Genomic DNA, 16,989 nt, shown 5'->3' on the forward strand with positions numbered 1-16,989 from the left:
TTTAAAAAATGCGTTTCTAAAGTGCATAAACTTTTCGGATTGACTGTATAGCCAATACATCCTTAAATGTGACTTGTCAGACGAAAATGATAGACTTCTGCACGCTGTTTTGTTCTAATGCAGAACTGTAATATTTCATAATTATTGTTAATCTCTTAAACGTATCAAGAAATTGAAATGAATTATGAAAGGATAATTGCATCAAGTGAATGTATGAACAAAAATGGGTCGGCAAGAGTATCTCAACGATGACAATACAAGATTAAGGGAATTATACGAGAGAAGGGCGCATGGAAATATCTCGCGAGAGGGAGACAGGGAAAGGGTGCGACGGTGAAGGAAGGACCGAGGGTGCGACGCGACGCGGCGGACGCGCGCCTAATTGCCCGCCACGACGGCAGCATCCGTGCTTTCCTCCTCCGTGTTCCGCCGGATCCCGAAGGGGTTCCGCTACCCCACCGCCCCGTAGTTACTCGCGCGTTAGTAATTAGATCTGCGCGGCGCCGCGACTCTTGCTAGTCGCACCCTTCACCCGTCAACTTATCGTTCTCCGCCCTCTTCGGTCCTTGCACTCTCTCCATTTCTCCATTCCGCTTCCTCCTGTTTCCAGAGACCTCAAGGGACTCCCTCTGCGTACCTTATTTCCTTCTCTCCCGGCTAGAAAATTCTCCCTTTCCGCGACTATTCCACCCCTGGCTCGGTGTCGTTTCTGAGCAGCTCGCCAAGTGGGCGTGAACGTTCTCGAGGAAGGGAATGCGCGTACTCGTTTCTCGCGAGGAGATATTAACATGCTATTATCGAATAATACAGTTTATGGATCCCGCGACCTATCCCAGTGTAACAGGCGGCGGCGGTGTGAACTGCTCGGCAATCGCAGGAATCGATTTCGCGTAGAAACGTGAATATAAAACGAAGTAGGAAAGTGAATTGGTTCCAGCAATGGGACAAGTGGCTGGATCAGGGGTTCGTCGTGGGTGAGGAGGTCGCGCGTGCAGGTCTCGTCGGGGCGAGGGGGTTGTAGAATCGAAGAGACTAGCTCCTCTCTCCGCGAGGCGAGTTCAATTCATTAACAAAGGACGGTTTGATAAATAAAAGCATTACTCACGCTCGTGGCGCTGGCGGGATGAATGCATACCGAGTCGACAAGGACCGAGGAGAAGACGTAGATAAGATCGGCGGGTGTCCCCGCGTTTTAGTGGTCGAGCAGCGGGGGGCCCGACACGGTATTAATGTTTGGCCTCGGAGGCAAAACATTCACGCCAGGCTTCATCCTCTGCCCCCTTACGGGCCTGCCCGGCCCGCGTCCCCGCGTACCCCTTCTGACCCTCTCGCGTACCCGTGAACCTGCCACCACCTCGGTGTCCGGCACGTTAACCCTAAAAATCGCTGTGGACCGCATTTCGTTTTCATCCGTGACGATCGCCGGACCCGATCATCTTCCGCGAGATCGTTTCAATTACTATGGCAAACACTATCGGTCAATCATTTTTTATTTATGAAATTCATTTTCCGAAGAGTGAAATATAATTTCAAAGAATACTTCATACTGATTTATCCCGTATACATGTATAACATGTTCTTCATTCGTGATTAGACGCATTTAAGTATAGAAAAACTAGATAAGCAGATAATATTAAGAATCCTGTGTGCATTACGTGTTCGTCGTTTGAACAGCCTCGAACAAAAATTGACATAGCTTATGTGAGAGAGAGAGGAATTTTGTTGAAACTTCCTGTTTACTCGTTAAACTTGTGCATTATAAATTAGTATGACATTAGTTTATATTGATGTACACACTTGGAAACGTAACAGGCTTCTGGCTCTCACAAGAATAGCTTCAAGAGTTTAGTCACAAATAGATCAAAGAAGAAAATATTTACTACAATTGCACATTTCATAATTTTCTATGTTATCTTCTTCATGTTACACGTAATTTTGTGAGAGAAAATAATATCGACTGTGCGATACTATCCAAGTGAAGATGACTGTAGGTACTTAACTGGTTTTCACGTGATAAATCTCTTGTTTGGTTTTATTTCCAGGCGAATGTTCCCAACGTGCAGGGTGTCGTTCAACGGATTAAAGGCGGACAGTCGTTACGCAGTCCTGATGGACATTGTGCCGGTCGACAACAAGAGGTATCGATACGCGTATCACAGGAGCTCATGGCTGGTAGCCGGAAAGGCCGATCCTCCGGCGCCCGCTCGTCTTTACGTGCACCCGGATTCGCCTTTTACGGGTGAGCAGCTTCGAAAGCAGGTCGTCTCGTTCGAGAAAGTCAAGCTCACCAACAACGATATGGACAGGCACGGCCACGTGAGTATCTATACTTTGCAAACTAATACATCCGTGCATATCAGATCGTCATCGTAGAATGTCGTCTGTTCAATGCAAGTCCTGTGAACTGTATTTTTCTGTAAAATTTTTCTGTAAAATGAAATAGCGAGTCGGAACAGATACAAATCAGATTAAAACTTATAATAATTATATTTCGAGTGCAAACCAATAAAAAATCTGCCAACGTTCCGATTATGTTAAATAATATTGTAACATATTTTATCATAATAAAATGATCTCATTTTTAATTCAATTCGTGATAAGATATTATAATTTGAAATTACGTAGGCATGAACAGAGTTTGATAAGCACGTATGATTACAGTGAATAATCGTTACAATTTCGAATAATATTTTCCCTTAAATACGAGTGTTCCTTCAACAACATTTTTCTTCCAAGACGTTGTTTGATGGCTGAGTAAGGCCAATTTTTTACGACGCAACCCTTAATTCCGTTGATTGATTTGTGGTCATTCTCGTTTCGAAACGGTGCAGTCGACTAAACCCGTATATGTATAAGCTATCGTTTCGCTCCGTGCGATCGGTGGCAGTGTCGCCGGGGTCTGGTATCCGGTTCCTCCCGAACAAAACGGCGCGATGGGCAACGGGGTCCTTAATTCATTCGATGACTGACGTAAATAGGAGCTCCGATCGGGTTCTTCACGGTACTCATTTTGTATTCAGGGTGTTACACGCTGCCAGGCGGAGGCAAAGTGATTCTTTTGAATGGTAAGCGGGCAACGTCCGAGTCGAGTAAAGTGCCCCTAATTCGTACTCCTTTTCTACCCGTTTCAAAATCATCGTCGTATCGTCGATCTATCGATAGACGAAGACTCCAGAGGAATTCAACGCGACGAATAAAAGCAGAGACGTTTAACCCTTCGCACGACGTCCAGAAAATCTTTCTTAACACCTTTGAACATGTCTACGAGCATTTCCCTCGAGGACAGTTTTGGAACATTAGAAATTCAATTAACTTCCCGTTGTCATACTTCTTTTAGGAATCACGGTTGTCACATTACGTCACTCAGATCCAGTTAAATATTCAACCAGCTGCTCTCAAGTATTAAATCAGCCTCTTAGAATATACGAAAAGTAACAAATTAAATAACACTAAAAAAAGTTATGAAATTAATGTTATTTTAAAAAAATATCTGTTTCTAAAATCGTGGGTCATTCATAATGACAACCGAGGGTTAAACTGCACCGTCAGAAATAGTTACGCAGCTTGGAAATGAGGCGAAATCAGGTGTACCGTTAAACGATTGAAAACAAATAAAATTCTAGTATACATACTTGCTGGAAAGGGTTGAACTCGAGCCCGGTGCTTAAACCGGCGCGTGAAAATGCGCGTTTTACGATGACGGGACAAAAACGATACACGCGTTCGTTTGAAACTCGGAAGAAGGGTCGCGGCGCGTCGCGTTTATTTGCGAAACGTAGAGAGACGCGGCGATGGTTGTAAATCGTCTGACGGAATCGTCTACGTTTTCCAGCTGGTGTTAAACTCGATGCACAAATATCAACCGAGGATCCACCTGGTGAAACGTCCGGACTCGGGGACGGCGAAGCCGATCACGGACCTGGAGAAGGAGCCGCACAAGACGTTCATATTCCCGGAGGCGATATTCACCGCTGTCACCGCCTATCAGAATCAACTCGTAAGTCCCACTTCGTTTCTCGCCGCTACATTCTACTCTCTCCGCGTGATCACCCTCTCAACGAGAACGTTGGATGACGGACTGACTTACAACTATTGACGCAGTTGACTCGGCGACGAGCATCCTAAATCTGTTTAAGAAAGAACATCCGTACTCGTGTTGACATCTGACCCTACCTACTCATCCTGTCGTTAATATTTCTTATCAAACCTGGAGTTCAACGAGGATATGTTATAAAATTAATACGACCTTTTCTAATTCGTTTCATACTCTCCGGGCTTCACGTTTTCGCTTTTTTCTTACGCGTCAAATCTGACTTTACCTGGCGACGTAACGTCATCTTCCATGTGCCCCCGGGACAGGTTCTCCCTTCTCGCAGCTTTCGCTCTGGATAATCATTTCCTCTCCACCGATTGAAACGTGCAAAGTAACTCGTTTTCTTTTGTCACACGAATTCTGTGCAAACCGTTTAAATTGCTGGTCTTCGCTTTGTCCTTACTGTCATCTATAGTTGAAATTTCTCTTATAAAACATGTATCGACTTTCATATTTCAAGAAAGAAGATAAAGGCATCTGTCGTTCTGCATCCGATGATAATTCAATTCTTGTGTTCATGTTTACTTTTCTATCCCCGAAATTAAATTGCACCTGTGTTTCATATTTTAAATAATATTAAAGGTGAAAAGCGAAGGCTTCAGATTTGATAAAAGCGAAGATGGTAATTTGATTTCCCTTAATCTCGCGCGCAGCTCTGACAACATGGATCGGTGGCAGACGATTAAGCTCAACGCGTATAGGTGCAAAACCGGGTGTACGTTTAACCTCGCGACGATTCCTCTTGCTCGCGTCCAACGTCGGATTCCTCGGTACCGCGAGAAACGCAATCGTGTTTTACGATAGTCGTTTAGGCAGAGCGACCGACCGCCTGGTGTGTGGTCCGGTCGCGGCGGTCGTTCACATACCGTCGGCGTCGCGACGCGAGCCTCTTTTCTTTGCTCGCGATCGGAATCCCTTCGTATTCTCGATTTTCGACAAAACTATACGCGATCGTCGTCGCAGATTTCGAAGCGCAGATTCCAACTCGGTGGGCATTAAATCTTGGTTAAAATTTGCAAAACATGACTTATTGAAACTTATTATTATATGCTTCATATTTATTGTACACGTGCTCATATTTCTGATTAAAAAGATTTGTACAAACTCAATTCAACACAGGTATAACATGATAATTAATTCCTTGTGAATAAAATTGTACGTTTTTATTATTATACAAATTATTCAACTTAATTCTGACAGACAAACACAAAGAATTGACTAATTAATTATTGAAATATATAAATATTATATCGTATACAGGAAATAATAAGAAGTAATTCTAACATATTTTAAGGTATGCGTTTCTATTATACATGCAATCCATTCTACCAAGCCTCTTTAATAATACCTCACATACCACTGTATGTACAGTGAAATGACAGCTATTGTACATATCTCAGCCTACAAATTTAGCACTATGCGCGTGTACAAGTTTGTAGATTTAATAAGGGAAGAATGGTTGGACATAGTCGCGCGGTTCCGATGCGAGGAAACCGTGGCAATCGAGCGGCTTCAAAGCGCCTAACGGGTGGTCCGTGCTGGACTACCCACCCTCGTCGCCTGCGACAGCCGCGAGAACGACGCGGAGCCGTTGATGACGATGATGAGGTGCGAAGAGATGCCCCGGCAATTACCTCGGCAGAGCTTTCCTCCTCCTCGCCTCACCCCCGTCGCCCCTCCCTCCCCCTCCCTGTCCTCGTCTCCCTTTATCCTCGCCTCCGTTCCGTGTCCCTCTTTATTCTTACCTCTCTCTTCGGATCGTGGTCGCTCCTTTTAGTTACTCGTCATCGTTCCGCTTGAATCTTCTTGTCGTCGCGTCTACGGAAAAACGAATGTACTAAAGTTAACTAGAAAGTATGTACATGATACGCGGATGTCGCTCGATAAAGTCACACAGTATTATTAAATTTGTTCAAAGAAAGGATTTCATCGTTACATAAAATTTAGTTAATCTAATATTTAAATTTGTCTAAGACTGATTAATTTTAACGATTACGTAATTATGTCGTGCGTGCAGTAGTTCTGAATTTGTAAACGCATCGGCTGTAAAATAGCGAAGTGCCGGAAACGCGTAACGGGGAATTTCAGGATGCAGCGAGAAAGTGGTAACGAGGGGAAAGGGGGAAGAGAGAAAAGACTCGGTGGCCGGCTCGTTTAGCCGGCCGTCTCGAAATTCATTCGTCGCGGTTCGCGGCTCTCCCAACGCATCGGCCGCTCGTCGTTATCGTGCCTCGGCGTTGGCTCTCGTCTTATTCGTCGGTAGCCTCGTTGCTTCTCTCCTCGTGCCTCGTCATCGCGCGCGAGGGGCTGAAGCTCGTTTAGAAAGAGGGAACACAGGGATCCTTTTTTTCCCTCCCTACGGCAGCGGCAGCCAACACCCCGCGCACCGTACGCGTACACCGCGTATCGTTGCGGACAGTTTTTGTTCCTCCTCTTGTCTCTCGTTTCCCTCCTCGTAACGACCTCTAACACCGACGCGATTCGTCTTTCTCGCTCGCACGCGTCATAATTCATAACCTAACTGCCGTCCTTCTTCCCTTCCTCGGTTAGCATCCTCTCCATCCGTTCTGCTGGCTTCTTATCGCCGATCCCGTCCTCTCCTTTTCGCCTTTGCTGAAATCCCTGGTCGGATGCCTCTAATCCAGCAAAGCCGATCGCTGTGTTCGATTCCTCGTCCGCTGCATGTAAATCATTAAAAAAAACGGATGATTTCTATTTGATATGCATTCAAATGATAGAATCGTATCTACGTCGGGCTACGAGATGACCTTTGACAATAATGTTGGCTGCATAGAAGATCGATCGGAGTTTAGCAGAGATAAACTTGAATTCCTGGTTGCTATCGAGGCCATAAATCACGAGAACACATTTATACACATATTTCAAAGAGCGTAAAGAATCATTCTTCAAATTCGATAACGTGTGATTCAAATTAACTGTTATTTGTCAGTTACGTGCGTAAAAGTCTACAGTCCAATTATCACTATATTATTGACGTAATAACAAATGATAAATTAAGTCGAAACCCTCGACTTATCGGACCACCCCGCTTCAATGGTTCACTACTCGAATTTCGTTGTGTCCAGAGAGCAAGTGATAATAACTGATAACTGAGAGATAACACTTAGGCAACACTATTAATAGTCAAAACGATGTGCCAGGATTTTCTACAGTCAACGTAAATAGCTAATCATTGCGTCGTTTTGAAATAAGAAATAGACAGTGAATTCAGGAAGTCTCGTATTTGCATCTTTACGTTTCATCTAATGATTATTTCATGATAAAATTTTGATACGCAACGGTGAAACGCAACAGCGATACGACACGCGGATACGTTACAGGCGGATACTGAGATGGTGAGGTATGCAATCTTCTTGAAGAAGATGTTAAGGGGGAAAAGGTTTGTCCCGGCTAATTCGATCGTAGCTCGCGACATTGTCTCGAGCGCAGTGTTTATGCTGGCCGGGATCAGAAGGAAAGTTTTGGATGGGCGCCAATAGTGTCGGGGAGTCGGGAAACGATTCGTAAATTTCTCCCGGTTGGCGTTGAACGATAAACGTCAAGGGCACGTCTTACGTTCTCTCTCTCTCCCTGTTTCTCTCCCTCGCGAATCCTGCTTTACGATTCCGAAGGGTGCTCCGACTAAATGATAAGCTATTGCTCATGCTATCTCAATATTACACGTCTCCGTCTTTCAGTAAATGGGAGAATACATAGAATAATAAGTTTGCTAATATTTATTATACGTGACATAATTATACTGATTTAATTTTAAAAATTGAACAAACTGTAAGACCTTTTCTAACAGTTTAAGAAATGATAAAAAGCTATTTTCAATATTTGAAGTGAAATTATTAGGAAAAATAATAATTTTAAAATACCTTTNAAATTGTGCTATTCGACATAATAATTCAAGATTAATAGAAATTCCAATCTTTGTTCACGTCATAATTTCTCAAGGGAATCTTTAGCGAGTAGAAATTGGGACATTCACTAGAATAATATTTCAGCTTCGAAGAACATCTGAAATTTTGCAGAGTGTTATTAATGAAACATCCAATAATTGCCAAAATTGGAATGCCTTCTCATTGTTTTTCTCAACCTTCTAACGATCAAGCGAGTTTCCATCTAGATTTCACTTGTCAGAACGATGCCGTGAACGTGTGTTCCGTTTTGCGTGAAAATCGGCGATCTATAATCGGATTCATCGCAGTGGAAAATTCTGCGGCGGTAATAGATATATATCTCGTATAATTATCACTTGTACCCGGCGTTGACCTTCTTAATTAACTTCTCGACGTCGAAACGGAGGCAACTGTTCTGCCAACTCGTTTCACGTTTCACGGATCCCAAAAGAAACCACGGTAGAGGGGAAAGTCTCTGGTTAAAGAAGAGAAACGGTAGGAAGGAAGATCGGTGAGGAAGGTGGAGCGCGGGTGCAAATGCAGAAGCAGAAGAAGGTGGAGGAACTAGCCGCGAAGGAGGAGATTGGCGGAGGTGGAAAAGAAAGAACAGGAAAAAGAAAAGTAAGACGGAGAAGAAGAGGAAGAGGAAGAAGAAGAAGAAGAAGAAGGAGTCGATGGTTTTAGTGGCTGCAGGCGTCGGCGTCGGCATGCACGTACGAAAGAAAACATAAATAATCGCGTTCAAATGAGACAGAGACGAGAGGGAGAGGAAGGAGGCCCCTCTCGGAACCACACACGGCGGCTGTAAGCGTTGGCGGCTTGCACACACGCTCCTCACTTACAACGGCCATAATTCGATCTCGTCGAACTGCGAAAGACGAACGTTTCGCCTCGCCGGCACCGAATTTTACTTCGCGCTTTGACTCCTCAACGACGTTCTGCCATCGTGTACAATAGACAGGAGAAAGAAAAATAGGAAGCGTGACAGCCAGCAACCGGCACGCTTCTACCTTGTCAACAAATTTATGATGATTAAACTGCGCGATTCTTATTTGTAAAGTCAATCTCAAAAACGAGTTGTAATTAAAAATAACGACAAGATACTTCGTTATTAACATTCTCTATATCATTGAATATCATTTACTCACATTTCTTACAATTTAAATTTGGAGTTGATAATTTAATCCTGCATGTCTAATTTAATCATTTCTTGCCATATTTAACAGAGAATTGGTATCATTCTCGAATCGTAAAGCTACATGACAGGGAGAACTTTTTTGCAACGGATGATCCGAGGGGAAAACGAAGACGGGAGCAAAGAGAGGAAAGGGTAGGGTGCGTGACAGCGCGCGACCGGCACTAAATAGCGGCGCTTTCAAGCAGCGCGGGTCCCCTTCTTCGATGAACGCGTCTCTATTAAATCTATTATTAGCAGTCGGCCGAGTGCGAAAGCATCTCTTTCAATTACCTACGGCTTCATTTCGCTATCGTAGCTCCTTTCGCAGGGATCGAACCGTCCTTTTTTCGAACGTTGCCGGATTCGCCGCAAGTTCCCGAGTATCGGCGCCGTTTCGTTTCCCCGTTCGCGATAACGATCGGCGTGCGGAGAATGCTCGGAGCAGCGGTCTCCGTCTCGATGAACGGGGAAACGAAATTCCCTGGGGCCCGTCGCGGGACCGATCGTACCCGCGAGAGAGGGACGGGTTCCCCGCCCACAGCGTTCGCAAATTCTCTCTCAATTTTCATCGACGCTCTGCAGCTGGGCGTAATTGGCTACCTGTCGTTCGTACGGCTATCGCTCCTTCCATAAGGCCCGCGAGTCGTCGCGACTTTGTGGTCCGGCCGAAAATTACTTCTGCCGCGAGAAACCGCGCGTCGACGCTTCGGGAACGCGTTTATAGGTATCGCCCGTTGGGACGTTGCGTGACGTTCGCGCGTACACCTTTATTATTCCGTTTGTGCATGCCCGTTCGGTTGCCGGCCCGCGAGAGGGTCCATCATTGCCGGACGAGCCGAACCGAACCGAACCGGGGCGGTGGGAGCAACGACCTTTGCCCGGCTCAGCCGTTTCGACAAAAATCTCCGGTATTTTTTTTCGCGACTCCCTCTCCCGGCGTTCTGATATGGAGTAAAATATCTGGCGGGAGGTGCGCGCCGCTTTGGCTGCTACGATTTATAGGTAACGTTCCGGCGACGGTTTCGCATCGGAGAGGGAGGGTATGCGCGCGAGGAAATTTATCACGGCGTACCACTCGCCGCGCGTCCACCGTGGACGCTGTAAATCGGTCTGGGAAGTGGTCCAACCGTTCGGTCGGCCCGTGTCAGCGAAATCGTATAACTTCGTCGCCGTTACCCGGGATAGCTTCGCCCACCGAATTGGTCAGCGATCCTTCTCCTCTCGTGACAAAACGCGGATCTCTCGCGGTTACGATTTGTTAGATCGCGCGAGAATAAAAAATCGGATAACCACAGGAATTTCAAGTTACGTTTCATTTCTACACCGATAGAGACTTACAGTGATTAGAAAAGGGAAGAGAGTGTTCGGACTCTGGTTCAAAATTAATGATATAATGAAATAATAATGGGACGGGGTTGATTGTAAACAGGGGTTGTCACATGGATGTAAAGACTGATGAAAGGTGAGGGATAATTAAAGGAATGAAATCATAAGGGTTGGACAGCACATCTATCGCTAACATGTTCAATCGTGACACAGTCCTATCTTACATAATTCAATAACTTAAAATTAACATAATAGATAGGAAATTTTTCCCTCTTTATTTTCTCATGCGATGAAAACTGAAATTGGAACAAGTACACCCTTGTAAATGAATCTTAATACAAGTTTTTATTATTTATGAGAAGCCTAACAAATTTTCCAAATTAATTGCAAGATCGTAATAAATCAATAAATACAGAATCGTAATTTATTAGACTGCGGATTTTTCTACAAAATAAATTATTTATGATATCAATTTAAAAAATGTGTTTCAAATTTTCTTTTCTCTTTTAGACATTGCAATGTACATTTTACCTTACTTGCAGTATTTATATGTTTTTTACATTTGATTCCCTTGACAAATGCATAAGAGAAGTTTAATAATTGTATAATAAATTGTACGGTAAATCATGAATTGTCCCAATGAAATTGTACTTCGAACGAAAAAATAGAAATAATTTTTACATAAAAGATATCAATCTCTCCATGTGTCCATTCATACCCACAGAATCAGAACGTCTCATTCGGTTTCGTTTTGCAACGTGTCTTAAGACGTATAGACGGCGACGTATATACACTTTCTAATCAATTTGTCACTTCGTGGAGCGAGTAGTGTAATCTCGGTTGATTGAAAGAGTGGAGACTGGTTCGGAGTGCCGTGATTTCGAGGCACTGGGGATCGATCAACGGCCGCGACGACGTTTATTAAGTTTATTCGTTACCCGGCAAAGGGAGCCGTGGGCTCCCGTCTCGGAAGAGTAAAGGCCAGAGGACGGGTAAAAAAGAGGGAAAAGTAGGAAGAAGGAGCGCGGAGGAAGGAAGAGCGAGACCCGATGTCGAGTGGGTGGTCCAATTACCCTACGGTTTCGCGCTCACGAGCAGCACGTGCAGGCTGGTAATAAGACTCTTTCGTTCAAAGCCGAGGCTAAGCCGCGCTAAGCCCGGAGCTGCTTCGGTTTTAGTTACGATTCCGCTGACATCATTAGCCAAACATCTGGCCCACCTCCGCCGTCAGCGTCCTTCTCGTCGTCTAGCTACTCGGAGCCCTCGTCGTCGTTCCGCTTCGGGCCGCTCACGACTGTTTCCTCCCGCGTGTTTGCGCGCTCGTTCGCTCTGCTCGTTTTCAACGACCAACTCCGCGCGGGACTCGCGATCTCAGGGCATCAGCCCTTTGAAATCGACCGGGCTACTTTGCGCGAAACGCTTCCACTTTGATATCGTGCTCTTTGTTTTTCCAGCTCGCGCCGATTCGAACTAACTTCCCTCTTACCAGTGACGGGCTCCACTCGGTGGTCTCCCGTCGCCCACGACAAGCGACGATTAATTTAGCAACTCGACGCGCGGCTACGCCTTCTCTTTCTCGTTCCGGGGTGGAGAGCCTGTCTCCGCTTCAATTTAGGTCGTATCGATCGAGGAAAAATAGTTAAGTGGAACGTCCGTTCGTTTCTCAAGTTTCAAGAAATAATTACTGAATTATTTAAATGAAGTACAAGACATTCTACAGGAATTATGTTACTTGAAGAAGTCGATGTATTAACTTAATACAGCGGTAGTAAAAGTGAACCGCGAATAAGATATGAAATCGCTTGGGCCGTCGAGGTGGCTCGTCGGAGCGATCGTATGCAGCATGAAATGTTTCTTCTTCCGTCTGGGGTACACGGAAGCGAGTGACGGAAAGGATCTCGTCAGCCCGAGGCTAATTCGACGGGTGGACTTTGACCGAGGCCACCTGTGCATCCGCCTCGTCGTCGTGGGTGGCCTTATGGTAACGCGAAACGAAGATGACTTCTGGGGTAGATTTCTAATGGGATCAACGCGTACCTGTCCAAATTCGAAGGTCCGATATATTCATGACGAATTAATTCCCTGCAGAATTATTGGTGCATATATGATTTTCGATTGGAGGATTGAAACTTGAGAAACAGCGCTTTATATGCAGCAGCCTGATAGTTGAATTCCATTCGGCGTTCCCCAGCAGCGGAGCGCGGTGATTGCATCCCCGTCGGCTGTTTTTCCCCGAGTCTCTCACCCTCGCACGACGCTCGATCGTTTTCCGGGCTTCTTCTAATTTTACGAGCCGTTGACCCTCGATCGATGGAACGAACCGTTTCGAAATGGCCGGCCGTTTTCCGCTACGCGCCGGTTCCGATCCCGTGACGTAATTTTCGAATGTCGAACCGAATCCCCCCCGACCCGATTTAAGATAACCAGATAAACAGATTCGCTATATATAAGAATCGAGAATTCCAAACTTTATGGGACTGAATTATAGACTGTGGATTCTTATACAAGAAACAGTTTTGTGATGTCAATTTAAAAAGTAAAATTCAGATTGAGATTTCTTTTCCAAAAATATTTATGTATGGCATGCTTTTGATGTTTTCCATATTTTTTGACATTGCACAGGTCGGCTTTCCAGAATTCCGCCTCTAATGTGATAAAATAAGTTTTTACGAACTTTTTACAATAGTTTCTTTTAGATTTGACTTTTATTTTCAAAGATTGCAAAACAATGTAGGTAAAAATAAATTTCTGGATTTTCCAGTCCTAAGGCAATGAAAACTATTTGTATTTCTCCTTTTATGTGCTTGGCATATTGTTCTAATTTTCATTAAATAAATGCATCAAATTCGCGGGGTATCTTTTACTGACATTTAAGTAATTATAGTAGATATGTAGGCCAGTCGAGTACATGAGCAAAAATAAACTATATTATTGATTTTACAATTAACATTTAACGATGATATTCATAAAGTTATACAAGTAGACTAACTTCCTCATTACGTACATTTTATAATTAGAGTGAATTCTGGAATGTAGTATTTTCTCGTAGTACGGGACAGATTAATGAGAATAACGATCCGTGAAAGATATTAGCTCATTTGCATATTGGAAAGCTAGGTGAGATACTGAAAAAACGTAGGGATATAATAATAATTGAAGGTTTCCGTGTGAAAACATCGTACGACGTTGTACTATGTAGTTATACATACATTATTATGTACAAGTAGATAGAAAGAGAATGAATAACAATTCCAATCAACTTACACTTCACATACCCGGCAATTTTGTCATCTCTGCTTACCAATTTCAATGAATATCTATAATGACTATTTAATTTCATTCAGTACTTTATGTATATAATGTACTTCCAATGAAACGCGTTAAAATCATAGTAAATGTCTCAATTTCTGTTCATGTTATACTTGCCATTTTAAACATTATTTTAAAATTATAAAAAAATACAATAATAAGTAAAAATTGGGGCAATTATTGTAATATTAAATGATTAGTGTTATTTTAATCAATTTCTAAAAAAATTGTGTTGTCCTTTAATCTAATTGTACAGCTTGCTTTCATTTTCAATATTTCATTATCGCTACAGCCTTTGACTGTACTTTATATTTTATTATAATTATAAAGATGACATTTTTTCTTTTTTTTTTAACTAAAATACATCTTTGATCTAGTTGTCTCGTTAGTAAATCCTACAACGAATCGTCTCGCTGGTTTGTGTTTCAGATCACGAAGCTGAAGATCGACAGCAATCCGTTCGCGAAAGGTTTCCGGGACTCGTCTCGCCTGACGGACTTCGAGAGGTAATTGTTGCGAGTCACCGGAGCTAACCTAACGGTGATCAAGCTTAAGGGAGCGAGTACGCGCGTAATCGAGCAGCTTCCCTTTCAGGGAAACGATGGAGTCGATGCTGGCGGAGCAGCAGTCGCTGAGGTTTCCGCATCGGCTCCCGTTCGAGATGGATCAGCTGCAGGCCGGCGCGGTGAGCAACCTCAGCCTGGAGGAGAAGGCGTTATGGGCCGCGCGGTCGCAGATGCTGCTCCGGGCTGCAGCCGCGGTCGCGGTCAGTCCATACGCCCAGCTGGTGGGACCCGCGGCGCTCGTGTATCCTGGGGCTTCATCGGCGGGGACCAGCCACCAACACCAGCAACAACAGCAGCAGCAACAGCAACAACTCGGTCATTTATGGTGGGCCTCGTCGTTGGGCCCGACACTGTTCGCGGCCGCGCACCATCAGCAACAGCAGCAGCAACAGCAACTAGCCAGTTCGAGTTCGCAAAATCCGGGCACGGGCCCAGCAGCTCCTCGACCTCTCTATCCCTCGGCGTTGGCTCTGGCCCATCACCGATTCTCCCCGTATCACACGGCCGCCGCGCCTAAGTCCTCCACCCCCGTCGGGCCCTCGCTCTCGCCCTCGCGAAGGGCGACACCCTCCCCGACGGACAGCCTCGGTAGGGACGCCCAAGACTTGTCGCCGTCGTAGTCGACGACCTCGGGACCACTCGGCTTCGACCCACTCGAGACCAACGCTTCGCTCATCGTTGCTCCTGGTTTATTCGGCATCGAGGTACGAATGTAGGTAATTCGGATCAAGCCCTCGGTCGTATTCCTGTCACTATTGTCACGGTCGATGGATGGTATAAAGTTGAGAGAAAAGGCGAAGCATCGTATGTGCGGTATGGTCGTTGTTATACATTAAAATGAATCGTATTTTAAAGGGGACGATACACGGTTTACAATATTACATTGACAATATAATTAACTATCATTTTCAGGAACATAATTTATAAATATGATTTTATAATTTGTTTACATATATTTCGAAAGTAATACCTTTTACTTACCTTTGAAATTACATAAAATATTTAAAATTTCTATTTTAACATTTTTTAATTGAAAGCAGAGTTCACTAAGAGAATATCCTATTTTGTTTATTATATAAATTTATATAAATTTGCAGAACTATGAAACTAATATTCTAAATTTTAATAGTATAAATAGGACGCTGATATGATTGTGAATAATAATAACGTATATTGCTGACCGTGCACTGGCCCTTTGAAGCGATCAATCGCATCGGGCGATCTTTGTTGTACATAGCTATATATACATATACATACATATATATACACGTACAAATTCACGAGCCCTAGGTAATATCGACTTCGTTCGTGTAACATAAGTTGTATATTTCGTATCACGACTTATCGTTATCTTTATTTATGTTTCGAATTCCGTACTTAACATGGAAATACGCAGAGCTGTACGACGGAAACAGTTCGCCGGTGAAGAAGAGAAAGGGAACATGAAAGATCGAGACACACACACACACACACACACTCTGCGTAGATTTTCCAGGTGTAGCTTAAGCGACGATTCATTGTCGCCGGTATCGGCGATTAGCGTTTAGCATATAGCGTTATATCGTTGATGCTTGTGTTGTGAAGATGCATTAAATATTCGCTGTGCAAGCTCTGATCCCTTGTAAATAAACCCTAATAAACTCTTGTACCGAGCCTATCTGCAATGTGTGAATTTGTTCTCCCCTCACGACAATCAAACTGAAACGTCCTTCCTTTTCTGCTTCTTTCAAATTTAGAAACAGCAGGTCTTTATAAAAAATGAATTTTTAGTTGGTTCTTCAGGTATTTTGAAATCAATTTAATGTATACGAGAAAAATTGTAAAAATATTGTGAAATACACCTGAATAATGAATTTTAAGATATAAAGGAGTTAAAATGAATTTTCCTAGATAGTCACGGATGACAAATTGTGTCCATTGTTAGTAATATAAAGAAGCCTCCTTCCGGTGAAAACGAAAATTTTACTCGAGCCGTGAGATCTCAACAGAGGAAGTGTGCATCGAGGAGAAAGGGAGCGTGACTCTCGCCGAGGGAAGGGACTTCGAGTATCATCGTCGATTCTCCTCGGTGTCCTGGATCATGCACGAATTAGAGGATTTCTTCGGTCAACCAAATACACGATTCCAAAACGAGCGAACAAACCAACGGACTTACCTTGAGTATCTAAACAGAGGCAACAGTGTTCCTCGTTGATGACAAATCCTCATCCATTTCTTGCGTTAATTTGTCTTACTCATTTCCTTATCACTAAAAGATTTATCGTATGAGAATTTTTATGCAAAATAAATCTGAATGTATAAAAAATGTGTTTTATATAACAAGTTTATAAAACTAAAATAAGGAAAGGAGATTGAAATAAAAAAGAGAAAAGAATACTAGAATTGAAATTGGTCTTTCATGTTTGCTCCCTAATTCAAAACAATTTTGTCAACGCCACCCTAACTGGAGTCCTGACTTCGAAATAATTTCGCTGAAGAAGAACACGAGTATCATACACCAGCGGATACGATCGCTAGGTAAAAAGTCGTGTGGTTCATCTTTGGAAGGGAAGGTGGACGCGCGAGGAAATTATATCAGCGCCGAGGTATCTCGCGGCTGCGGCGATGCCGCGG

The 16,989-nt window shown here is 43.7% G+C and overlaps 1 protein-coding gene across 2 annotated transcripts in view; it reads left to right on the forward strand.

The window, feature by feature from the left end:
* Window positions 1-16,033, forward strand: part of LOC108624867 (T-box transcription factor TBX20) — a 30,046-nt gene extending 14,013 nt beyond the window's left edge. Inside the window, exons 3-6 of one of the 2 annotated variants that reach the window (XM_018024438.2) lie at window positions 2,043-2,316; window positions 3,833-3,997; window positions 14,240-14,316; window positions 14,393-16,033. In XM_018024438.2, the coding sequence (XP_017879927.1) occupies window positions 2,043-2,316; window positions 3,833-3,997; window positions 14,240-14,316; window positions 14,393-14,996 (1,120 nt within the window). In that variant the 3' untranslated portion in view covers window positions 14,997-16,033. The remainder of the gene's footprint in view (window positions 1-2,042; window positions 2,317-3,832; window positions 3,998-14,239; window positions 14,317-14,392) is intronic. The other variant, XM_018024439.2, reaches the window with a different exon arrangement.
* Window positions 16,034-16,989: the final 956 nt, after the last annotated feature.

This window comes from Ceratina calcarata, unplaced genomic scaffold (genome assembly GCF_001652005.2).
Source record: "Ceratina calcarata isolate Rehan_Ccalc_2016 unplaced genomic scaffold, ASM165200v1 scaffold334.2, whole genome shotgun sequence".
Taxonomy (NCBI): Eukaryota; Metazoa; Arthropoda; class Insecta; order Hymenoptera; family Apidae; genus Ceratina; species Ceratina calcarata.